Genomic DNA, 27,020 nt, shown 5'->3' with positions numbered 1-27,020 from the left:
CACCTTCCGTAACGAAGGCAAATTTATCATGATTAGGAAAATAGTTGTTACAGAACATACCATTAATGTAAATAAATGAAGGGCATACAGATTAATATGGATTGAACTTGCAAAAGTGTCCTGGTTAGCAGTAAATATGAAGACTAAGTGAACTGATTAACTTTGTTTTCTGTATTGCATAAATATCTTCATGTTTGTTTTATGAAAGGATGATGCTGATCTTGCCACAAGGGCAATCCCAGAACTGACCAAGCTTCTGAACGATGAAGATCAAGTTGTGGTCAGTCAGGCCGCCATGATGGTCCATCAGTTGTCCAAGAAAGAGGCTAGTCGTCATGCAATCATGAACTCGCCACAAATGGTGGCGGCTCTCGTCCGCGCCATGAGCAACACCAATGACATGGAGACAACCCGGTGTGCAGCTGGCACACTCCACAACCTCTCCCATCATCGACAGGGACTGCTGGCCATATTCAAATCTGGTGGAATACCGGCACTTGTCAAGTTACTGAGGTAAGGAAGAGTGATTGGTTTCGTTGTTAAGCGCTGTTCTAGAATTAAATAAAGGGAAGGGATGGGAGGCCCCGCCACCCATAAAATTAGAAGTGATTTAATGTAGGGAATAGTAGGCAGATCTGGTTTTAACCTGAACAACCCTGATATATTAATACAGGTGCTTCCAATCTCCCCTATGCGATGAATTATGGAATAGCCCTAAAATGTATCGTTAACGAATTTGATCAGATTTCATGTATAACTTTCCCAAAGTTATAGCTTGTTGTACTGTGGGAAACATCTAGGTGGCTTTTAAAATCTATTCTTCGATACATTTATAGAATATCCGTGTGCGGTCAGTGTATTGATTGTGAACCTTTCTGTTTCAGCTCGCCCATTGAATCTGTCCTATTTTACGCCATTACTACACTGCACAACCTTCTCTTGCATCAAGACGGATCCAAGATGGCGGTTCGACTAGCAGGAGGTTTACAAAAAATGGTTGCATTGCTTCAGAGGAATAATGTAAAATTTCTAGCTATCACCACAGACTGTCTACAAATTCTGGCCTACGGCAACCAGGAAAGCAAGGTACATGAAGTGAATGACTCTCTCGTAGCAAGTGCAACTGATGTTCTCTGCACCTAACGCAAATTTAACCTGTGTGCCCCTCTTTAGATTTTACCTTCCAACATCATATCTTGGGTATATTGTTTTGCTGAAAAGATGCATGTCATCGAACCCATGGATTTCGAACATAGGTCTGACAGTATCAATATGCCCTACTATGGAAGTCGGACAACATAAATCTTAGTTGCTCAAGGAATGAAGTTTTACAGATCTATGCGAAAGAATTTGGTCAACCTTCTTAAAGTGTTGATAAATTCTGAATTCGCGAAGAAAAGTTTGTAATTTCTGATAATATATATTATATTCTGTAAAGGCTTCGAAATGAAACATTCTCAAAGTCATTCAAATATCAATTTGACCATCATGTATTTAAATGCATACCATTTCAGAATTCCTTACCATTTGGTAAATACCAATTATTTTCCAAAGTTAAATAGAAAATGACGATTTCAAATAAACTTCCCGAATCGTGCTACATTTACTGTTCTATACAGGTGTAAACATTCTATTGCTTCCTTTTATTTTGTTCAATGCTGATTTTGTCATTTATTTCATGATCAAACAGAAATGTGAAATTTTGACTTTTTTGTCTTGCAGCTGATAATCTTGGCAAGCGGAGGCCCTGGCGAGCTTGTGCGCATCATGCGTTCATACACATACGAGAAACTGCTGTGGACCACATCACGAGTCCTCAAAGTTTTGTCTGTCTGCTCCAGTAACAAGCCAGCTGTGGTTGAAGCTGGTACGTATGTCAGTTACTCTGAATGTCAGTGCTTTATCTGGAAATTAATTTTAAAGATAATTCATGAGAAAACCTGTTTGCAAATTCAAATCACCTTGGAGAAACTGATGCTACTGATAAGAACTACCAATATTGACTTGCTTTTGTCTAAATTGTAATTTCAAGTATTTGCAAATGAAACTTAAGAACTAAAAAAAGGGGGATCAATAGTACCCGGAGTTATAACTAGTTTTGCCTTGTTCCTGCCCTGAAAATTATTGCAAATTAAAGATGGGACTTTTCAAAAAAATAGCAAAACATCATATATTGAATTAAAAAACCTGGAAGTTGTTAAAATTGAATGGTTCTAGCTTTAAATTGACCAAATTAAGGGAAAATATTGAAATATCAGAAATGTGAGACATTCTGTGTTTTTTTCTTCACGTATAGGAGGTATGCAGGCTTTGGCCATGAACCTTGGACACCAGAGTCAGCGCCTTGTACAGAACTGTCTCTGGACGATCAGAAATCTGTCGGACGCCGCCACCAAATGTGTAAGTATATTGTGTCATGTTAGAGAAAGTTAAGATAATTTGAATGCAATGGACAATCGCTTAAAGTTGCTTAAAAATAATATTGTGTTTATAAATTAGTTACAAAGTTGACACTTGTGAATTGTCTCACAAAAAAACCCTATTATGGTATTTAAAGATACAAGAATATACAGAGTCAATGCCATGACAGTGCTTTTGCATTTAACCATGTAGCATTTCTTGACATAATCAACTTTTATAAAATGTAAATTCTTGTTATGAAACAATGGGTTGTGTACCAAGTACTGAAAATCAGTTATGGTAATTTTCATTCATATTTTTAACTTGTTCTAGATGACCTTAAAAAAATTTCATTATCAATAATACAAGTAGTTGTCAGCTATAGATGGTTATAATTGATTGTTACGCTTCTCTCGCTCCTGTAGGATAACCTGGAAGGACTTCTCAAGATGTTGGTACATCTCCTGTCGTCCAGTGATCTCAACGTTGTCACATGTGCAGCAGGCATTCTCTCGAATTTGACCTGTAACAACCAGATGAACAAGGTGATCGTGTGCCAGTTAGGAGGAATCGAGGCCCTCGTACGAACCATCTTACAGGCTGGGGACCGCGAGGACATCACAGAACCAGCAGTAAGTTAAAATACTAGTACAAAAAGTTTAGGTGCATTTATTAAGAAATAAGGGTTATTTTGAAATGGTGTTGAATAGGAATCGAGGTTTATAATAATTGATTGTAATGGTAAAACATTTATTGTTCAGCATTTCTGAGAAAAAATTTGACTTCCCCCCCCCTCCCCCCCCCCGAGTCTGATGTTTCACACATTCTTAAACTCAACTTTTCCCATATTGTGATGATTTTGGTAGGCCTTCAATAAGAAACGAATCTTCCAACTTCTATAAAAGGCCATTTATCACAGATTTCTTCATATCAGATTTAAAAAAGTGAATTGAGATCCGTTACTGTACCTGGATTATACCCATCAAACGTGTACCTCTAAATCAGTCGAGCAATATCGGCAATTAACTGTTTAGGATCCTCCTATGCAATTTCACATTCATGTTTTAAATTTACAGGTGTGTGCCCTGCGCCATTTGACAAGTCGCCATCAAGAGTCTGAGATGGCCCAGAATGCTGTGCGTTTCCACTATGGTTTACCCGTCCTGGTCAAACTTCTCCACCCACCAAGCCGCTGGCCTCTGATAAAGGCAGTAGTCGGCCTTATCAGGAACCTTGCCCTGTGTCCGGCCAACCATGCCCCTCTCAGGGAACACGGGGCACTGCCTCGTATTGTCCATCTGCTGATCAGAGCCCACCAAGACACACAGAGGGTAAGAATTGTCTCATGTTGTACAGATTGGTCTGAAACTCGTAGGGTTAACAAGAGACTGATTCTCATAACTGCATATTACTGTCCTAAGTGTCCTTGGAAATAAGCTTATCTTAATTTACCAAAAAAAGTAACTGTAGTTCCGAAATCTGCTGTTTCAAACCAGGCACTGTTTCATCTGCTGGACCATACTCTTGAATCTGAATCGTGCACAATTTATCCATATTTTTCAGGGATTTTGCTTCATGTTCAAAGGGGTTTTATTATCCCTGAATTTTCCTCCCAATATTGAAGGAAATGTACTGTCCACTTGTACTATAATGCTTCCTTGATTTAGGGAATGTTTTAAGGTTGGATTGAACTTAGTCTTTTTATAATGAATAATGTTCGACTGTAAGAATTGTTAAATGGCTTTGGTAAAATATCACAATGGATTAAGGATGGAAATACTTTTGTGTCATACAATAATAAAGTTTACAAGTTTGTAAAAAGACGGTCATTGATGCAAACATTTGACTTTCAATTATTTACATTGATTGAATGCATGTGTTTTTCTGCAGAGAGCTTCTATCAGTTCAAATGGTCAGGGTTCTGGATACGTTGACGGAGTAAGAATGGAGGAGATTGTGGAGGGAACTGTTGGAGCTTTACACATCCTTGCCCGCGAGGCTCACAACCGTGCTGTCATCCGAGGACTAAACTGTATCCCACTGTTTGTACAGGTAGGATTGTGTTGTTTTCACAACAGTTTTACTATTGCATGAACAATATTAGTCTGAACGATTTCAATCCAAACTGGCCCAATGTTTGATTGTGACATAGAATGTGTTTTACTTGGACTCCACTGTTGTAAGTTTTCCTCCCATTGTTTGGTGCTATAAAATCTGTTATAACTAAGGACTTTGACTCCATAGATAATTTTATAGAAGAAAATAACAGAATAAGGAATGACAATAATTTTATGATGAAATCTTAACACTATCACAATTGCTCAATTCTTAAAAAAAAAAAAGATTCGGGTTACTTCAGAAATAGATATATAGGGAGGATGGCGTTCTTTCTATGACTACACAACTCACAATTATTTAAGACCCCAACAACAATATATTATCAGTCAGATGTGTCTTCCTCTATATCTTCATATATAGAATTGCCCAAATTACAAGAAAGAGGGAGAAAAGGGAGGAAAAATTCAAAAACAAATTACCACGTTGGCTATTGGTTAATAGTATAAACTTTTACCTCCACAGTTGTTGTACTCGCCCATTGAGAACATTCAGCGTGTGGCAGCAGGAGTCCTGTGTGAATTAGCCGCTGACAAGGAAGGCGCAGAGCTCATAGAACAGGAGGGGGCCACAGCACCTCTCACAGAACTGCTCCACTCCAGGAACGAGGGTGTCGGTAAGTTGTTCAGGGGAAGCAAAAGTTGTTTGGGCTCGGACCACAATGAATTCTACTTTATGTTACTACCAAAGGAAAAATTAAATTAAATTATTTTAAAACTTCGCGCTCGGTCTGGTTCGTGTTTCATATTGTAGGTCTATTCAAACCAAACATACAGTGAGCTGGAAAGTACCTATGACCGGCATTTAAGAAAGATAATTTTATTTGAATGTCACTACCCTGCATGTACAGGGGGAAATACCGAAAATCACAAAATACCACTGCTCAAGCCTCATCACTCAGTGTGTCTTGCTGCCAATACAAACTTGGAAACTGTGTCAAATAAAATCACTAGAATAGATATTGTTGAACAATTCTGTGTAAAAAAACTGTACATATCTGTCATAGATCAGACAAGAAAAAATGTTTAGTAACCCACCTGAAATGTCCTTATGCACTACATTCGTGTACAATGACCCGGAAGTGTAATTGTGTTCCGAGGCCGTTTAGGAGTAAGGGGAAGTAATTCAGCTTGTTATGAGTAGAAGGGAGGTAACACAGGTATTAATTATCATAGTAAGTGGAAAGTTGTATTGGAGCAAGCAAAGAAAATAAGCTTATAATAAATAGAATGGAAGTAATTAAGATCATAAAGTACAATTATAACTTGTTATGCATTGAACTTTGATAAAAAAAAATCAGCCTTTTTCATAATCCAAGTGCATTTTAAATTTAATGCTAAAAAAAAATAGTTTTAAAGGATTAAGAAATATAGTTTTCAGGATTTTTGCCCATCAGTCCAATATCATCTCCTGAAGACAAAGGACATAATTATTCTGTATTGCAGAAGAAATGTATTTCTTAAGATTGGTTGAAGTTAAATACTTTGCTAAGGAGGCAAGTCTCAGAACCCTAATTTTCATTTCTATCTTTGTTAACAGCCACATATGCTGCTGCAGTCCTGTTCCGCATGTCCGAAGATAAACCCCAGGATTACAAAAAGAGACTTTCTGTTGAATTGACCAGCTCTCTATTTAGAGGGGACCAGAATATTGCATCCTGGACTGAGGTAAAACCAGTTGTTACTTACCATAGAATTAGATATATCTTAATATTTACATAGAATTAGTATTGTAAAATTCAGGTTGCATTGTCGAGTACAAGTTCCTGTGCTTGGACTGCAAAATGGTTAAAAAGAAAGCATTCAGTACAAGTTAGCCAATACTTAATTAAGACAATCGGGAAGTTGAAATAAATAATCCTTACCCGACAATTTTAACAATTCAATTTTAACAATTTGACTCGATAACTTATTGATACTGGACTTGCTAATAAATATTTGACAAAAGTCATTTAATCAGGCAGTTAGAGTAACTATTTAAAACTCGACAAAGTCTTTTTCTGCATGATTCATGTTTGCTTTCTGTGTTTACAGCCTCCAGGTTTTGACGACGTTGGTATGATGGGACATGACGACTCCTACAGAGACCAGATGTATCAGCCTCAGCACCATGGCAGCCAGGGCAGTATGCACAGTGGTAGCCAGCACGACATGAGTAGGGGTGAGTAATCATTCCTCTCTTAAGAGTAAAATCCTGCCCAGTAGGGCCTGGCTCTAGACTAGGGTTTTTAGGGCCCTGCATCAGAGAGGCAGGTGCCCTATAGTAATCATGGTGTCTGTCTACCTGTCCGTCAAACTTTCGTTTCTGGAGCTTGTCTCGGAATCCAAATGACTTAATCTTGTTGAAATTTGACATGGTGATGCACTGTTTTATGAAGGCGTGCAGTTGGGTGTTTAAAAAAATATCTGAAGTCACTGTTTCAAAAAATGGACCATTGAGATACGGTCTTTAACTCACAATCCAAAAGACAAATCTTTCAGAAACTTGATAGGTGATGCCTTGTGATATATAGATGTGTAGTTCAAGTTAGGAATATGCTGTCTTTGCGTATTGCAGAGTTATCTTCTCTTGTGAGCAGGTATTGATTGTTACGTCATTGGTTTGTGCGAGAAAATTACGTCGTTTCTCAAAAAATTATGACGTTTCTCTCACAAACAAGTGACGTAACAATCAATCAATTCCCAAGAGAAGATAACTCAATACACAAAGACGGAATATGGGGCTGAAGAGGGCGAGTTTACAATTGATAATATTTGAATGATGGGATTTGAAATAGCTGAATATTTGTATAGTGGACACTAGGAATGTAAAATAGATGGTACTGGTATAAGGAGTACCTCCCTGCCCTCCCCTACTCGGGGATATATTTTTTCTGGAGTATCTCTTTGATATACAATAAGAATTTCATTGGTTATGTTCAAATGTTAAAACTTTGTCATGTTTAATCCTTCCACTTTGGATTTAGTGTCCTCATCCAATGCTTGGCCTGTTTACCACCGCAGACCATAATGGACACATCCATAATATGAAAAGGCAAAGCCTTAAAAGAGCGAAGCTTTTGTTGATCTCTGATATTTACTGATTTAGAATGAGATCATTTTAATACTGCTTTCAGAATGAGGCAAGATAAAATTTATTTAAAGTCGGCTAGTCGAGGGATAGCAATAAAACAAACTCTAATGAGATTAAGACGGACATAAAAATAGGGGAGATCGGGGCAAATTTGGCCAAATTTTATTAAAGTCCGTTCTGGGAAGTAAGGCAGCACATCCGTTTTTGAACACAATTTAATTTTCCCTGTTTAATGATCGGATGACCGAACGAGCCCCGCAATGGGATAAGTTCGGACAGGCATTTGGGTAAGTTCGGCCCCATTGGAATCGGCTTAATTATGACGTTATAAAGCCTGCAACGTCGGATTTTATCGCCAATTTTACGACTTTTTATCTGTTACATTGGCCTAACTTGAGTGCTTGGCTTTGCTTTTATGTACATCATTTGAAGCTGTCAGTGTGTTACACGTTTGACTGTAAAAAAATAGCAATTCCGGTTACAGAAAGTTCGCATAACTAGAAGCGAGGTCATGATTTTGTTTCTACCCTCTCTCAAAAGTGATTTTCTCCTGTTGAGTAATTTTACATTAGAGTTTTCCTCACCATTTTTTCGTGTGAATGACTAGCCAACTCAACTGCTAAGATCTTAAAGTTGTAAATATAAGCTCAAAAACATATTATATATTTGACGATAAGTCTATAAAAGTAAATGTATAGAGATGTTAGTTAAAAAAATGAAATTAAAAAAAGAAAACATTTTTAATACTTTGATGTAACTGAGATTGTCGTTATATCGATATTTAGAATTCATGTTCCATCCTAAAACACAGGATTGAATTTAAAACTTTGTAACGGTCACTGAGGTTTGACAGATAATAATGCCAAATACAATTAAACAGTTTCTGTCTCTAACTAGTTTTATATATCGGTATTGTATTTCAGTTAGTTTACATGCTGATTTCCACATCACATCTAAACAATAAAATAAAGCTTCCAGTACCTATGATATAACTCAGGTGACCTCTAAGGCCCTTGGGCCTCTTGTTATCTAAATAAACAAGTAATAAAACATGGGTATTGTTTTCACTATATGAAGATGTTCATGTATGGGTTGAAACACAATTGTCTTTGCTTCAAGGATACACTTCCGGTTTCCCCACTGGACGTCTACTTCCGGACGAAAAAAAATAAAGGCAAGGTCTAGAAAGGGGAAACAACTTTGTTTACGCACGCATGTGTTACCATTAAAGAGCTTCGCTCGGGCACCTTTGGCGCCCGAGAGCTACGCTCTTATAAATGCATGGTAGAGTCCACTGAAGTTACATAGTGGTGATAGGGTTAGTGTAACTTACAAAGTAGGTTAGGCTCAAACATTTAGTGGATCTTGATGCCTAGGGGGGAAATCTTAATCATTATAAAAAAAAACAGGCTGATTGTGGCAATGATGAAAACCATTTTCCCCATCATTCGCGGTTTCCACAGATGGGCAGCACCGCTCTATGATGTTCCAATTACCTTCCTTGGATGTCTGAGTAGCCACAGCAACACAGCTGGTTAGCCAATAGGTTAACAGATTGTCAATGTCTAGCTCGGTCTATGGATAGCTTCAATCCTGAATTAAAAAGTCAGCATGGCCATGAGAAGAAATTGTACATTTTGTTGAATGGAATAATTTTTGAAGAATATATTATTGTTCTTGGGTTGGAATGATTAATATATTAACTTCACCATTAAAATTTAAAATACTCTCTAGTTGGAAATAAACAGCTCTGAAGTGAAACTCTTTGTGATTATAACTGGTGCAATGGAACCCTTAACCTCAAAGTTTATATATAAGGAAAAAAATATTTATTCACATTTGAATAGATTAAGAAAACCCAAATTTATGCGTTCTGTTTCTTTTTGAAAGCAAAAAAATGTCTTTGAATAGGGGTAAATATTTTTGTTTATGTAAGAATAATGCAAGGGTGTATAATTTGATTTCTTTCTGTTGCTAGGTTACGAGCCACAGGTGCCCACAGACTCCATGCAGGGACTTGAGATCGGCAGTCACCACGGTAGCCAATATGGTGGTCCCATGGACAACATACCTGATCTTGGGGCTCCAACACAATCTGGAGAACTGAATTTCGAAACCCTTGAGCCTTCTCTGCCCCCACAGCAAGGTGGTAGTCAGGGAAACATGGACAACTGGTACGACACAGATCTGTGAGGCATGACAAGTCATTCAAACCAGGAAAAACATGAACAGTTTGACAGGTCGTCTGGGTCAAAGTTTATATAACACATGTGTGCAGCCAAAAGCTTGGACAAATATACTAAAACCCAGAGACCACGAGCGGAATTGGATGATCCCATTTCTCCACCAGTCTTTTGTTTTACAAAATTCATCTTGTGGTTATGTGTTTGTAAAAAAATCTGCTGCATGATTGTTTAAGATTTTTGGAGCATATAAACAGACAGTTGGTTGGATCTGAACACAGCCCAAGGACATTTTAGGAACTGTGCAGTCTTAAGGCTATATTCTTAGACAATTTGTATTTAAGAAAGGATTTTAATTTACATACAGTTTGTTTTTATTGAGAATGGTACAAAGGTACTCTTGGTATTTAAAAGAAGACTGGTTTTTATTACACAGCGAAATGGACCTATGAGGAAAATTTGTATTCAGATTTTACAAGTAAAGGTTGTCCTTAACAACATAGTCGAGACGATTTATAATCTACATGTCATAGTCGTGTTTCTATACATTTAATATGTCATTACTTGGATATTGTTTACATAAATCGTAAATTATTCATCTTGGGTAATAACCAAATAAAAAAAACGCCACATTTTTTTTTACTCATCATGTTTCATAAATGTCTCTGTATATTTCATCAGGTCTCTTCGAAAGCTTTTTCTCTTTTTGGAAATCAAATTATTACTTTTTCCAAATTTTCAAAGTGAAAGTAAATTTAATGCATCTAGATGAACTCATTGAGTGTGTTTTAGACCATGCAGTTTAAATAGGATCTAGACAACATTTTCAGTCGTTTAAATCAGTAACATTGGTTTGGGTTAATAATTCACATTGAAATTGTGAGGGTAAAAATAAACATTGAACACTGAGAGACATATTGAAGGACACAAGCTGGACCAGAGGTTATTTGTAAATATTCAGTCATTCCAATTCGCATCCATCCATCATACAACAAAAAGAACACATCACAATATTTTTTTGAAATTTAAATTTCATTCATTTAAATTCATACTTGGTATTTAAAAACATTTAAATTGATGACTATTTATCAAAAATTATTCGAAACATTTATAATATTTGGTAAGACAGGCAAAGGTCCAATAAGTTATTAAACTTTATGAAGCTGTGTTGATGCCAGTCATTTTATCATCAAAGATTTTAACTTAAATGTTGTGATGTGATTTTAAAATTTCGTTTTTAATCGCATGTGCCTACTGAACAAAATCGTCTGAGCCCTACATATCAGATTACCATATTTAGGCGAGTATATCCATCCAGCTAGTTAAATCATGTCATTTTGGTATCATATTACACCCATCTGTCATAGTATTGTACATATATTTCTGTAATTATTTTCGATATGTTTTCTGTCTTTACATTTTAGTTAGACTATATTAGACATAGACTTTGATTTTTTTACAATTTCTCTCTTTCTCAGCTCTTCATTCTGATTCGTAGACAAATTTAGACAGATGAGATGAAGATTGTTTCTGCAATATACCAATGCCGTCGATCCTTATTGAAATAGAAACTTGTAGATCAAGTCACATGTAGAAATAGTTTATACGCATGTTCTATTTAATGAAATAAAGATGGCATTTTTGTAATAAACAGTTGTTGTTTATCTGACACAAAGTGCCTGTGGTCTAATGGTAATGAGCAGCATCATTCCATTGTCCTATTTTTCTTTCAACAACTTTTTAAAATTGATATACCTGACGTCATGATATTTAACCAGTAGCTTACTGGGATGAAGTGCTGTAAAATTAACTAAAAAATAAATTGCGTTAACACTTTAAAGATCACATAGGTAAAAACTTAAGGCATAAACAACACATATCCTATGTACATACTGTGTTGAAGCGTGTTAGTCAAAGGTCAATTTCGAGAGCTGGCAGGGTTCAAAGGTCTTATATGAAAAAACTTTTAAACCTAAAGGTCCAGGGCCCACTTGTATAAAACATCTCAACTCTTGAGATTTCCTCAAATCTAAGATTTCCCATAGACAATACATTGCTTGAGATTTTCCGTAACTTTGAGATGTTTTATACAAGTGGGCCCTGAAGCCTTGGATGATGCCATTTCGCCCAGTAGATATCCTGGATGGATAACTATACAAGTCCGTAAAACGTTTACTAATTTTCAAGTTGACATGGTCATTTTGGAGAAAAAAAGTTGATTTCTATAACAATGATACCCTAATATTTTATGAAGATCGAATATTTGCATGTTGTGTGCATTGCAACATTCTGATGTCAAATTTTAACCAAGCAAGAGCTAAAGGTCGACAAGAGGAGATTATACCCTAAGGATGTTTCAAAAAGAGAAAATATCTTATAACGTTTCTCTTTACATAAGGCTGTTCCAAGAGACATTTCAAAATCGAAAATACGGAATACCTGTATTTAGATCAATAATAACCTTGTACGATTTCAATGCATACCGGATCCCAATAATACTGCCAAAACGGTAACTGTGCAATGGAAACTTCGCACGACTGAAGCTCATTTCCGGAAGGAACATCTGACTTTGCGGCACTTTTATGGTACAGATGGATTTAACAGGTGAGTATAAAAAGTATTTGTACCAGACCAGAATTTGAACCCTTGACCTCTGATATTGTACTGGAACCACTAACTAAATTGCCTTGTCAACGGCATTAAAGTTGCATAAAAAAACAAGATTAAGGGGAGGCTACTCGTAACTGTACTTTGTAACTCTCTAGTTTTGCCTGCAGTGGGACAGATCCTTAAGCTTTAGACTTGGAATATGCACTTGAAAAGCCAAATAACCCCAATCAATACGTCGACTGCACGTTTCGGGACTCGACTCTTTCGGCATCAACATCAGTATTTTTTTCCGGTTTAATAATACACATGAACAATGGTATATAGACCAACATTATATGTATTACCATATATTTTCTCGGCCACTGAAAAGCCCAATTGGCCTGTATTGCTTGGCTGTCGTAGATTTTACATCTTGTACCTTCAAATGCGAACGAGGTCGATATTTTTTTAATTGCACCTTATGAATTCTTTTTTGAAGACTTTTAAAATTATCGTTTTACTAATCAGACCTTCAAAGTTTGTCCATGTCATTGAGATGGCAACATTTAATGTTGCTGTTCACCAGTAATAAAGTACTCGAGTCACTCGTTGATATCAAGAACAAGTTATTACAAGAAATGAAAAAATGGCACTGTGACCTTGTATGTGTTTCAAGGTCTTTCATTAAAACAAATTTTGTAGCGCTTCATCCAAACATGCAGGAGCGGTTGTTAAAAAGTTTTTAAACACATTTAACTTGTGTGACCTTTAAAAGTTGGTTATTTCATTCATCTCAATTGCCCCAGCATGCTAGTGGCCAAATATCACCACCAAAAAACTCTTGGTTGTTCAGAAGAAGTATCCAGTTGGGACACAGCTGACGGAGGACGGACGCCGCACCGTGGCATAATCTCACTTCGCCCTTTTTGACAGGTGAGCTAAATAGTTTATCATGAAGGTTTATCCTGCTGTTAATAGATCGGTGAAAACCAGTTAGTGATGTCAGTGACAGATTTATAAAAATCAGTTAATGTCGGTGATAGATCTGTGAAAACCAGCTATAGTAGGGTCGGTGATAGATTGGTAATAAACAGTTAGTAGTGTCAGTGATAGATTGGTAATAAACAGTTAGTAGTGTCAGTTATAGATTGGTGAAAAACAGTTAGTAATGTCAGTGATAGATTGGAGAAAACAGTTTGTAGTGTCAGTGATAGATTGGTGAAATACAGTTAGTAGTGTCAGTTATAGATTGGTGAAATACAGTTAGTAGTGTCAGTTATAGATTGGTGAAAAACAGTTAGTAATGTCAGTGATAGATTGGTGAAAACAGTTTGTAGTGTCAGTGATAGATTGATGAAATACAGTTAGTAGTGTCAGTTATAGATTGGTGAAAAACAGTTAGTAGTGTCAGTTATAGATTGGTAATAAACAGCTAGTAGTGTCAGTGATAGATTGGTAATAAACAGTTAGTAGTGTCAGTGATAGATTGGTTAAATACAGTTAGTAGTGTCAGTCATAGATTGGTGAAAAACAGTTAGTAATGTCAGTGATAGATTGGTGAAAACAGTTTGTAGTGTCAGTGCTAGATTGATGAAATACAGTTAGTAGTGTCAGGGATAGATTGGTAATAAACAGTTAGTAGTGGCAGTGATAGATTGGTAATAAACGGTTAGTAGTGTAAGTGATAGATTGGTAATAAACAGTAGTTTCAGTTATAGATTGGTGAAAAGCAGTTAGTAGTGTCAGTTATAGATTGGTGAAATACAGTTAGTAGTGTCAGTGATAGATTGGTAATAAACAGTTAGAAGCGTCAGTGATAGATTGATAATAAACAGTTAGCAGTGTCAGTGATAGATTGGTAATAAACAGTTAGTAGTGTCAGTGATAGATTGGTGAAAAACAGTATACAGTTGTTGACTGTTGACTGATAAGGCATGAAACAACTGTTTTGTTACTTGACCAATGAAAAACCAAAATATCTATATCGAATGTGATGTTTAGATCTGCCGACAGGCAACCGTCAACAATCCAGTACCAAAATCGCTTGGTCATCGGGGTCAACAGTCAAAACCATTTTCCCTCGGAGTTGGGACCCACCAAATGAACTGTTTCCCTCGGCCTGCGGCCTCGGGAAACAGTTCATCTGGAGGGTCCCAACTCATCGGGAAAATAGTTTTGAAAGTTGACTGATAAGGCATGAAACAACTGTATAGTGTCAGTCATAGATTGGTAATTAACAGTTAGTAGTGTCAGTGATAGATTGGTAATAAACAGTTAGAAGTGTCAGTTATAGATTGGTGAAATAGTAGTGTCAGTGATAGATTGGTAATAAACAGTTAGTAGTGTCAGTGATAGATTGGTGAAAAACAGTTAGTAGTGTCAGTGATAGATTGGTAATAAACAGTAGTGTCAGTTATAGATTGGTGAAATACAGTTAGTAGTGTCAGTGATAGATTGGTGAAATACAGTTAGTAATGTCAGTGATAGATTGGTAATAAACAGTAGTGTCGGTGATAGATTGGTAATACAGTTAGTAGTGTCAGTGATAGATTGGTAATAAACAGTTAGTAGCGTCAGTGATAGATTGATAATAAACAGTTAGCAGTGTCAGTGATAGATTGGTAATAAACAGTTAGTAGTGTCAGATCTACCGACAGACAACCGTCAACAATCCAGTACCAAAAAACCTTGGTCATCGGGGTGCTTGTAATTATAGGTGCGTTCGATTACCTAACATGTGACCAGTCAAACAGTTAGTAGTGTCAGTGATATATTGGTGAAATACAGTCAGTAGTGTCAGTGTTAGTCAAACAATAGTTATAACTTGGGTAATAAAAAACAAACAAAGATATCAACAACCAAGTAACGTTTATTATAACAAAATAAATTTATACAATCGTCAGATTACTACTCCGACACTACAGCCAGAACCATTGGTCAGTTAAGTTTCCGGTCAAAACACGTCTGGAATATCTTAGTTTCAGAAACAGGGAAAAAGCATATCTTTGAACATCAAAAAAGTCATTAGAGGGGAAATTGTGGTTAACTCTACCCTAGTCAGACCCCCCCCTCCAAACCAGTTTGTGTCAAAATTCACGGTTCCAGAAGGTCAGTGAGCCCTGTAATATATTGACATATAAATTGTCATGTTTTGCCAGGAATCAGTTGGGAGCTGTTTTACTTCAGTAACTCAAAAAGTCCTAAGAGAGACTGAAAATGTTAAAGTAGCGCAAGGAACACCGTGAGAGACTTAGAAATGCTTTATTTCAGGAACTCGAGGTGTTCTATGGAACATTGGCATTGTTTTGAAGTGCAACTTTGGGAACACCGTACAAGATCGACAATGTCTCAAAAGTGCAAGGAGTTCCTTGAAGAATTGATATAATTTCAAAGGTATACGTACTTATCAAGAAATACCAGTTTATAAAACGTACTGCTTTCGTTCGGCTTGGAGACTTATGACGCTTCAGCCAGGTAGCCCCATCTCCTACTGAATCATGTTCAACAAGTCTGTCAGAAAAAAACATACTGTATTATTTATCTGAGTGTGGATATTTTGAATTAAAAAAAATGTTTAAATTTCGATTGCAAAAATACAGAAACTACCCAGCAGTTTAAGTTGTTCAAGTATCTTTTGACTCTACACACATTATAAACCCGTGATTTGTGAAGAGTTATCTCCTCTGACATATCATTTAAGATTAAGAAAGCTGTGCAGGTTCCTTAGTATGAAACTCTTTTTGAAATGGAGATAAATTTCACTTTTAAGTAACATACATCCTTTACCTTAAAAAAACCAGTACAATGGAGCCTACCACACATTTCAGAAAAAAATCGTTATAGGAATTAAACAACGTTAGAAGAAATACCAATTTAAAAAATGTGAACAAATCCAGATCTTCGAATTCTCTCAAAAACTTCAAATTTCAAAAAAATCTCACAAAAAAAGAGTTAATAATGTTATTATCACAATACATGGGCTTTAACATATGACACATGTCAGCTGATCGTTAAAGTGTATAGACTTCATCAGCATTTTAAACTTAGTTACTTTTACATTTACAAACAAAAACAACAGACAAAGAAATTAAGACGCTTGGGAATGTTCAAAGATATCTCAAGACGGTAATTTGAACATTTTTTGTTATCATCGTTTGAACATATTGAATATTAAAATAACTTAAACATCACACAAAGCCTGAGTTAGCACATCAAACTGAAGTGAACAAACTCAGAAAGTTAAGTCGACAATTTACACAGTTTGTCAAGAAGTTAACACAATCAGTATTTCATGTTAACGCACTCAGNGTTAGTAGTGTCAGATCTACCGACAGACAACCGTCAACAATCCAGTACCAAAAAACCTTGGTCATCGGGGTGCTTGTAATTATAGGTGCGTTCGATTACCTAACATGTGACCAGTCAAACAGTTAGTAGTGTCAGTGATATATTGGTGAAATACAGTCAGTAGTGTCAGTGTTAGTCAAACAATAGTTATAACTTGGGTAATAAAAAACAAACAAAGATATCAACAACCAAGTAACGTTTATTATAACAAAATAAATTTATACAATCGTCAGATTACTACTCCGACACTACAGCCAGAACCATTGGTCAGTTAAGTTTCCGGTCAAAACACGTCTGGAATATCTTAGTTTCAGAAACAGGGAAAAAGCATATCTTTGAACATCAAAAAAGTCATTAGAGGGGAAATTGTGGTTAACTCTACCCTAGTCAGACCCCCCCCTCCAAACCAGTTTGTGTCAAAATTCACGGTTCCAGAAGGTCAGTGAGCCCTGTAATATATTGACATATAAATTGTCATGTTTTGCCAGGAATCAGTTGGGAGCTGTTTTACTTCAGTAACTCAAAAAGTCCTAAGAGAGACTGAAAATGTTAAAGTAGCGCAAGGAACACCGTGAGAGACTTAGAAATGCTTTATTTCAGGAACTCGAGGTGTTCTATGGAACATTGGCATTGTTTTGAAGTGCAACTTTGGGAACACCGTACAAGATCGACAATGTCTCAAAAGTGCAAGGAGTTCCTTGAAGAATTGATATAATTTCAAAGGTATACGTACTTATCAAGAAATACCAGTTTATAAAACGTACTGCTTTCGTTCGGCTTGGAGACTTATGACGCTTCAGCCAGGTAGCCCCATCTCCTACTGAATCATGTTCAACAAGTCTGTCAGAAAAAAACATACTGTATTATTTATCTGAGTGTGGATATTTTGAATTAAAAAAAATGTTTAAATTTCGATTGCAAAAATACAGAAACTACCCAGCAGTTTAAGTTGTTCAAGTATCTTTTGACTCTACACACATTATAAACCCGTGATTTGTGAAGAGTTATCTCCTCTGACATATCATTTAAGATTAAGAAAGCTGTGCAGGTTCCTTAGTATGAAACTCTTTTTGAAATGGAGATAAATTTCACTTTTAAGTAACATACATCCTTTACCTTAAAAAAACCAGTACAATGGAGCCTACCACACATTTCAGAAAAAAATCGTTATAGGAATTAAACAACGTTAGAAGAAATACCAATTTAAAAAATGTGAACAAATCCAGATCTTCGAATTCTCTCAAAAACTTCAAATTTCAAAAAAATCTCACAAAAAAAGAGTTAATAATGTTATTATCACAATACATGGGCTTTAACATATGACACATGTCAGCTGATCGTTAAAGTGTATAGACTTCATCAGCATTTTAAACTTAGTTACTTTTACATTTACAAACAAAAACAACAGACAAAGAAATTAAGACGCTTGGGAATGTTCAAAGATATCTCAAGACGGTAATTTGAACATTTTTTGTTATCATCGTTTGAACATATTGAATATTAAAATAACTTAAACATCACACAAAGCCTGAGTTAGCACATCAAACTGAAGTGAACAAACTCAGAAAGTTAAGTCGACAATTTACACAGTTTGTCAAGAAGTTAACACAATCAGTATTTCATGTTAACGCACTCAGCAACTTATGTTAAAAACTCAATGTCTCAAGTAAGCGAAACTCAGCGACTCAAGGTAACGTACTTAGTGACTCAAGATAACGTACTCACCAACTTATGTTAAAAACTCAATGTCTCAAGTAAGCGAAACTCAGCGACTCAAGGTAACGTACTTAGTGACTCAAGATAACGCACTCAGCAACTTATGTTAAAAACTCAATGTCTCAAGTAAGCGAAACTCAGCGACTCAAGGTAACGTACTTAGTGACTCAAGATAACGTACTCACCAACTTATGTTAAAAACTCAATGTCTCAAGTAAGCGAAACTCAGCGACTCAAGGTAACGTACTTAGTGACTCAAGATAAAGTACTCAGTAACTCGCATTAACAAACTCAGAAACTCGAGTTAACGTGCTCAGTAACTAATGTTAAAAACTCAGTTACTCAAGTCAATGAACTCAGTGACTCAAGGTAACATACTTAGTGACTCAAGTTAACATGCTAAGTAACTCGAGTTAACGTACCCAGCAACTTAAGTCAACATACTCAGAAACTCATGTTAAAAACTCAGTGACACAATTAAATGAACTCAGTGACTAAAGTAAACGTACTCAGTAACTCAAAATAACATACTTAGTGACTCAAATAAAAGTACTCAGTAACTCAAGATAACATACTTAGTGACTCAAATAAACGTACTCAGTGACTAAAGTTAAGAAACTCAGTGATTCAAGTAAACGTACTTAGTAACTCGCATTAACAAACTCAGAAACTCGAGTTAACGCGCTCAGTAACTAATGTTAAAAACTCAGTGACTCAAGTAATGAACTCAGTGACTCAATGTAACATACTTAGTGACTCAAGATAACATACTCAGTAACCAGAGTTAACATGCTCAGTAACTAATGTTTCAAACTCAATGACTCAAGTAAACGAACTCAGTGACTCAAGGTAACATACTTAGTGACTCAAGATAACATACTCAGTAACTAGAGTTAACAAACTCGGTGACTAAAGTAAACGTACTCTGTGACTCAAGATATCGTACTTAGTGACTCAAGGTTACAGAGTCAGTTACTCAAGTTAACATACTAAGTAACTCGAGTTAACGTACCCAGCAACTGAAGTCAACATACTCAGAAACTCATGTTAAAAACTCAGTGACACAATTAAATGAACTCAGTGACTAAATTAAACGTACCCAGTAACTCAAGATAACATACTTAGTGACTAAAATAAACGAACTCAGTGACTAAAGTTAAGAAACTCAGTGATTCAAGTAAACGTACTTAGTGACTCAAGATAACGTACTATTAACTCCAGTTAACATGCCAAGTGACTCGAGTTAACGTACTCAGCAACTTAAGTCAACATACTCAGAAACTCAGTAAATAGTCAGTTACTCGAGTTTACGTACTCAGTAACTAAGGTTAACGTACTGAGTCACTCAACGTAATGTTCTCAGTAACTTAAGTAAATAGTCAGTAAATCGAGTAAACGTACTCAGTCATGTTATCATAGTAACTTAAGTTACAAAGATTAGTAGGAATAAACTTAACAAGGTAATGTACTCAAATTTACATACTCAGTAAAAATCAAGTTAGCATATTTAAAGTAAGCTAGGTCAACGCACCTATCAAAAGTAAAATTAACATAATCAGTAAAAATAAAAATTTAGTCAGAACTCTTTTTTGAAGTAAAATTAAAATAGTAAAAGTCATATTAGCATACTTAAAGTAAGTTATTTACCACACTTTATTAAAAGTTACATAAACATACTCAGTAAATGTTCAGTTAAAAACAGCCTTTGTCAACATCACATACACAGTAAAATTAGCATATCTTGGAAGTGAAGATCGAATTAGAAAATATTGAAAATGTTAAACAGGTATATATACATGTAGTAGAGTTTTTAACACATTTCTATCAAATATGTTATCTACCTAAATAAAAAGACTGATAAGCTTAGAACATACACACATATAATCTGATATCTGAATGGTAAGTCTGGTTCTCACCTTCTTAGGCTTGGCCATCACATTATAAGGCCTGGGTATCGAATTGTCTCGAAATCAGACTTATATTCTCAGATGTTTTGGAAATCAGACTTCAAAGCTTCGATTTCAGACTTAATCTTGGATTTTAGAGCTCAAAGCTTGAACTTAAGGCCTATTGTCTCGGATATCAGAGGCATACACGCACAGATTTCTGACTTTTTTCCGGATATCAGACATTATTGCTCGATCTCAGATTTAATGTCTCGGATAACAGACTTGTTGTCTTTGATATAATATATAACAACTTTGATTTTAGACTTATTGAAAAAAATATCAAACTTATTGAGTTGGATATTAGACTTCCAAGCTTTGATTTTAGACTTATTGTATCCGATTTCAGATGTACTGTCTCGGATTTCAGACTTATTGTCTTGTAATTGGATAGGAGGCTAATTGTCTCGTATATCAGACTACCAAACATGGATTTCAGACTAATTGCCTCAGATATCAGATTATATGGCTTGCATTCCAGACTAATTGTCTCGGATATCAGACTACCAAGCTTGGATTTCAAACCAATTGACTTGGATATCGGATTATATAGCTTGGATAAGCTAATTGTCTCAGAGTTGAAGCTAACTAGCTTGTATTCAAGACTCATTGACCTGGATGCAAGGCTAATTATCTCGGATATCAGACTACCAAGCTTGACTTTCAGACCAATTGACTTGGATATCGGATTATATAGCTTGGATAAGCTAATTGTCTCGAAGTTGAAGCTAACTATCTTGGATTTCAGACAAGTAGCTGGCTTCGTCAATACCAACCTGATACTGTTGTATATCACACTATTGTTGTATATCACACTATCAGGCTTATACTTTGATAATAAAATACTTGGCTTGTATATCATGGTATTGAAATATTATTTATTTGATTTACATAAGTTGTGAACCTTAACACTGAACGTCAGTTTGACAGTAACAGCTAAGATTTCTAGCAATGTCTCTCCCACCTTTACGGATTCAAGATAAACGTGTCACATGTGCGACAACATCGAGTATCCGACACACCCGATTAAGTCCTAAAACTGATATAAAAGGATTGTTTGGGTTCAAAATGCATCATGATGCCGTAATAAAATCGCCATTTGAATCATTCGAATGATATCTCCTGCCTTAACAGGGACAGCTGAAATTTTCTGAAGAAAAAAATTGCATATTGCTTTTTTTTACATAAACTTCTGATCTCTTTTAGATTTTCCCATTCTATCTCAACATGCTTTTTACTAATATGTGTGTTTGGTAAAAAAAAATATTATCCAAAATTGCGGGTAAGGGGTGGGAGCAAAGAACGTAGTCTGTTAGTCTGAAGGGCAAAAGGTTAGGAGGGTCCTGGGGTTCGAACCCCGGTCTGGCCGTGCATTTTTCCTCTCCTGTTACATTTATACTATTTTACCCCAACTGCAGTACGTTTTCATGACACACACTCTGGATGAATGTGGTCACAATGTCAAGAACAACTGGCCGGGGCCACCCTGTTTTTCCAGTTGTCTTTCCCAGTCAAATATATCCACGTTTTTGTGCATATTTGCTGGACACATAATAAAGAGAAACACAATCTCATTCCCATTCCATCTGGATTTTATGAAACTTGCTGAAGCTTGTTAAATAAAAATCACATGTAACAGCTACAATACCATCAAGAGACTGAAGAGGCAGTCGGTCCTAATCAAGTGTATCATGCCATGTTAATTGTTTTGGAGGGACTCAAGTCTGTGTGTATAAGTGCTAGAGGGAGGCATGTGTGTGTGTGAGTGCTGGAGGGAGGCGCGTGTATGTACATGTATCAGGGCTGTAGGGATGCGTGTGTGTGAGTGCTGGAGGAAGGCATGTGTATGTGTGAGTGTGTGTTTGCGTGTGTGTGAGTGCTGGAGGGAGGCGCGTTTATGTACATGTATCAGGGCTGTAGGGATGCGTGTGTGTGGGCACGTGTATGTGTGAGTGTGTGTTTGCGTGTGTGTGTGCTGGATGGATGTACGTGTGTATGAGTGCTGGAGGGACGTGTGTGCATGTATGAGTGCTGGAGGGACATGTATGCGTGTGTATGAGTGCTTGAGGGACGTGAGTGTACACGTATGAATGTTGGAGGGACATGTGAGCGTGTGTATGAGTGCTGGAGGGACATGCACGCGTGTGTATGAGTGCTGGAGGGACGTGAGTGTGTAGAGTGGTGAAGGGACGTTCGCGTGTGTATGAGTGCTGGAGGGACGTTCACGTGTGTATGAGTGCTGGAGGGACGTTTGCGTGTGTATGAGTGCTGGAGGGACGTGCACGTGTGTATGAGTGCTGGAGGGACGTGTGCGTGTGTATGAGTGCTGGAGGGGCGTTCGTGTGTGTATGAGTGCTGGAGGGACGTTCGCGTTTGTATGAGTGCTGGAGGGACGTTCGCGTTTGGATGAGTGCTGGACGGACGTTCACGTGTGTATGAGTGCTGGAGGGGCGTTCGTGTGTGTATGAGTGCTGGAGGGACGTTCGCGTTTGTATGAGTGCTGGAGGGACGTTCGCGTTTGGATGAGTGCTGGACGGACGTTCACGTGTGTATGAGTGCTGGGGGGACGTTCCCGTGTGTATGAGTGGTGGAGGGACGTTCACGTGTGTATGAGTGCGGGAGGGACGTTCACGTGTGTATGAGTGCTGGAGGGACGTTCGCGTTTGGATGAGTGCTGGAGGGACGTTCACGTGTGTATGAGTGCTGGAGGGACGTGCATGTTTATTTGTGCCAAATGCTATGAAGGTTTGTAATGTATTATACATAAAAGGTTATTAAAGGCCAACATTTTTAATGTAAGAAACCTCTTATTTTAAACTCACTTATTTCCAATTTATTATGATTTTTTGCAATTTTAAGGATTTTTAGTTAAATGCACCTAAAAATTGAAATTATTTAAACATGAGACATTTTATAAAAGATAACACTTTGGATTCCAGATCTCAAAACACAGAAATTAATAAAATATCATTTGCCGTTAAAATCCGAAGTGAGTCAACAGTAAAATAAATATACAGCTCAATGAAATAGTTTAATAACATGAACAGCTTGCAAATAATTGTGTCTTAATTCCTTTAACCTGAATAAAAAAAAATATTGTGTGGAAATTTGTTTTGAAATAATTGATTTTATCTTTAATTACGGGATACACAAAACTTAAAAAAAACAGTCACAATCGAAAACGTCATTTAACAACTTATATTTTTTACTTAAATATAATGAAAACATTTTAAAATTACCAATAGAAAACTTCAGTTTCATAATAATTGTAATAATAACAATAGTATCGTGGCTAAACATTGAAATGCACATACACATAGCCGTAATTAGTCATTCTATAAAATATAACTACATTATGTATCTAAACACCTAACACTTAACTACACACTAGACCTAACATAATACACAGTTACAGTCTAACCATCTATCAAAAATTGTCATTACACTCTTTCAAAAAGCCGATCTACGAGAGTAAATTGACAGCATGTTGTCCTCTTTAAAATGATGAACTATGAACAAAGAATTTGCACTCCTAAAAATACTGATAAACTATGTGATTTCTTCGGTCAAATAGCAATATAATATGAGTTGTCTTCCCTGAAACAGCAATGTATCCCCCCCCCCCCATCCCCCAACCGGGCACTGGTAATTAAGTATCTCCTGCCATGTTTTTTTTTGAAATATTTCCCCTAATTATGGACAGACTTTGGGTTGTCTGCCCTTGTGTGATATGAAGTTTGCAGGCTGCTTAGTAACACTCGCCCATGAAATCCTGCTTCCCTTTTGAGAATCTCCGCGTAATCTCGCAAAAGCAACGAGAGGATTGAGTTACAAGTCATTTGGTTAGCAAGTTCGATGTCATTAAACATGAACATTATCATCTTCAAACTAAATGTGTCAAGGAATTGTTATGCATTCTGGATAATGATGTCATTGGTTGTCACGTGCCCAAATATAAATACCCAGCAAATTGGTAATCAACATGCTATCTTAATCCCAAGTTAGCACTGCCTACAACAATCGGGAACCGTTGGCACTTTCCGCACAAGTTTCTCATTTACGGAAAGTGCCAACGGTTCCTGATTGTGCCTACAAATGACATGGATTATCGCCCTTTAAGCATGAGAAAAATGTTGCAAATGTTGAAATGAAAATGCTACAAAGAGATGCTAATAATCAAATCTACCAGTGTTCTGATCACGCCTTCTTCACCCATACCTATCTGCCTTCTTCACCCATCCCTATCTGCCTTCTTCACCCATCCCTTTATGCCTTCTTCACCCATCCCTATCTGCCTTCTTCACCCATCCCTATCTGCCTTCTTCACCCATCTGCCTTCTTCCCCCATCCCTATCTGCCTTCTTAACCCATCCCTATCTGCCTTCTTCACCCATCCCTATCTGCCTTCTTCACCCATCCCGTTCTGCTACCTTCATCCCCTCCCCCTTCATCACCCAACCCCACACCGCCGTCTTCTTTGCCCCAGCTCCTTTTCCGCTCATGATGGTACCTTTTAATAAAAACGCACCTCTAAAGCTAAAATCTATAATCTATTACAATAACCGACAGCAATACTAAGACAATCCTGATTGGCTAGCACAGAAACTAGATGAATAATGATCACGTGATCTCACACGATGACGAAGTAGACACTTGATGTCACTAACTGATAGCTTTTCTCTAGTTTCAACAAAGACCCACTTTTATTTGTTTACGACAACATAAATGAAGTTAAAGTTTAAACATGTTTTTGAAACCTGAACACCTGTCTGGTCAGTGTGAACCGGAAACGGAAATGATAAAATGATTCTCTACGAGACAGATTAGTGGAGGACCAACTGGTATTTGATCTTTTCATGGTCAGACAATCTAAATTATCATGAAAATATCATATTTAGACATTTTTCAAAAAAAAAAATGATAAAAAAATGAAAAAAAAAAATTAAACAATGATGACCTTTAACTTTGGATTCTGACATCTTTCCATCAGGAAACTAACACTAGAAAAACATTACATATGACGATTGACAGTTCTTATGATCTCAAGACGAAAACAAAACCACTCAACATCCATTACAGGACTGTTAATGACAACAGTCGGTCAAACATCAAAATAATTCAGTCTTTAATATTAAGCTATACTACAAACAATCACTAGACTTGACCGATGTGTTTCAGCTTCAATCAGCAGACGTGTGTTTTCAGAAGTGATCACCCTCCAAATCGAAAGACAAAATGTCCACTACCCCATCCATGGCAGGAGGTTGAAGTTAATAGTGACAATAACGTTCTAGATTGTTTCATTTCACTCCTAGGGTGGAGGATACACACAATACAATGTAGGTACGAGGTCATACTGACCGTAACCTCAGTTAAGTCGGGACTATGGGTCAAATGTCACTGTTGGCACAGTCAGAGGGCATACTTTATGTCAATGTTCATGAGTTCAAACGGTATGATTTTCCTCTTAATCGATCATAATTTTGTTGTTGTTCTGGTTGCTATCGACCTGGTTGTCTGGGACGCCTCCTTTTGTCTGTCCGTTCTCCTTCTCCTTCCCCTTGTGTTCCTCCTTACCAAAAGTGGTCTCCTCCTTGATCCCCGTAGCGTCCCAGACCCGGAGGCAGCCGTCAAACGAGCCAGTGAACAGTCGCCCATCCACAACCTGTAACACACATAACCAAATCAACACGTTTCCCCGGAAGAATATTACAACTATCATAAATTGAATTCCAAAGGTAGTAACAGGAAGTAATACCGGAATTCACATTAAACCTTTCACCCCTATGTAACTTTAATAAACTCTACCATGCATTGATCTGGATATGTCCATTATGGTTTACAGTGGTGAAAGGGTTAAATACTTATCAAGACAGGTAAGGACAGAAGAAATTATTTGAAACACAATGGCACAAGTCAGAGACATACAACCAAATGTAAAATAGATCACAAAGATACTAAGAAAGGAAAAATCGGAGGCACTGCAATTTAAGTAGGCTAATCTAGTTGCCTACTCTTGGTTATCACTTTATATCAAAACTACCCCATAGTTATCACTATGTAGCATTGTTACCTCCCCTTTGCTATCAGTATGTATACAAGTTAACCCCCCCCCCCCCTTGTTATCAGTATGTATACAAGATACCTCCCCTTGCTATCCCTTTGCTATCGGTATGTAGCATTATTTTTTCCCGTTGCTATCCGTTTTTTTCATAGTAACCTCCCCTTGCTATCAGCATGTATACAAGCTACCTCTCCTTGTTATCAGTATGTATACAAGTTACCTCCCCTTGCTATCTGTATGTATCCAAGTTACCTCCCCTTGCTATCAGAGTGTATATAAGGTACCTCCCCTTGCTATCAGTATGTATACAAGTTACCTCCCCTTTGCTATCAGAGTGTATATAAGTTACCTCCCCTTGCTTTCAGTATGTATCCAAGTTACCTCCCCTTGCTATCAGTATGTAACCAAGTTACCTCCCCTTGCTATCAGTATGTTTACAAGCTACCTCCCATTGTTATCAGTATGTATACAAGTTACCTCCCCTTGCTATGAGTATGTATACAAGCTACCTCCCCTTGTTATCAGTATGTATACAAGTAACCTTCCCTTGCTATCAGAATGTGTACAATTACCTCCCCTTGCTATCAG

General features: G+C 36.9%; 2 protein-coding genes and 1 long non-coding RNA gene across 6 annotated transcripts in view; 2 read left to right on the top strand and 1 right to left on the bottom strand.

Annotated features, from left to right (window-relative positions):
* LOC110456865 (catenin beta-like) overlaps positions 1–11,421 on the top strand; it is a 29,625-nt gene extending 18,204 nt beyond the window's left edge. For 2 of the 3 annotated variants that reach the window (XM_021507892.1, XM_021507891.1), the window contains exons 5-15: positions 209–513; positions 885–1,086; positions 1,723–1,867; positions 2,297–2,400; positions 2,826–3,032; positions 3,477–3,731; positions 4,291–4,452; positions 4,981–5,131; positions 6,055–6,182; positions 6,549–6,675; positions 9,566–9,879. In XM_021507892.1, coding sequence (XP_021363567.1) covers positions 209–513; positions 885–1,086; positions 1,723–1,867; positions 2,297–2,400; positions 2,826–3,032; positions 3,477–3,731; positions 4,291–4,452; positions 4,981–5,131; positions 6,055–6,182; positions 6,549–6,675; positions 9,566–9,780 — 2,001 coding nt within the window. In that variant the 3' untranslated portion in view covers positions 9,781–9,879. Of the gene's footprint in view, positions 1–208; positions 514–884; positions 1,087–1,722; positions 1,868–2,296; positions 2,401–2,825; positions 3,033–3,476; positions 3,732–4,290; positions 4,453–4,980; positions 5,132–6,054; positions 6,183–6,548; positions 6,676–9,565 lie in introns of all 3 variants that reach the window. The other variant, XM_021507890.1, reaches the window with a different exon arrangement.
* Positions 11,422–16,894: 5,473 nt separating this feature from the next.
* Positions 16,895–21,943, top strand: LOC110456863. Its single transcript, XR_002463636.1, has 2 exons — positions 16,895–18,791; positions 19,404–21,943. It is a non-coding gene; the product is annotated as an uncharacterized LOC110456863 (long non-coding RNA).
* A 2,023-nt stretch (positions 21,944–23,966) lies between these two features.
* LOC110456844 (WD repeat-containing protein 86-like) overlaps positions 23,967–27,020 on the bottom strand; it is a 66,842-nt gene continuing 63,788 nt past the window's right edge. For both annotated transcript variants that reach the window (XM_021507843.1, XM_021507842.1), the window contains one exon: positions 23,967–26,033. In XM_021507843.1, coding sequence (XP_021363518.1) covers positions 25,836–26,033 — 198 coding nt within the window. In that variant the 3' untranslated portion in view covers positions 23,967–25,835. The remainder of the gene's footprint in view (positions 26,034–27,020) is intronic.

This window comes from Mizuhopecten yessoensis, unplaced genomic scaffold (genome assembly GCF_002113885.1).
Source record: "Mizuhopecten yessoensis strain PY_sf001 unplaced genomic scaffold, ASM211388v2 scaffold8931, whole genome shotgun sequence".
Lineage (NCBI taxonomy): Eukaryota > Metazoa > Mollusca > Bivalvia > Pectinida > Pectinidae > Mizuhopecten > Mizuhopecten yessoensis.
This window is presented reverse-complemented; position numbering and strand designations above follow the sequence as displayed.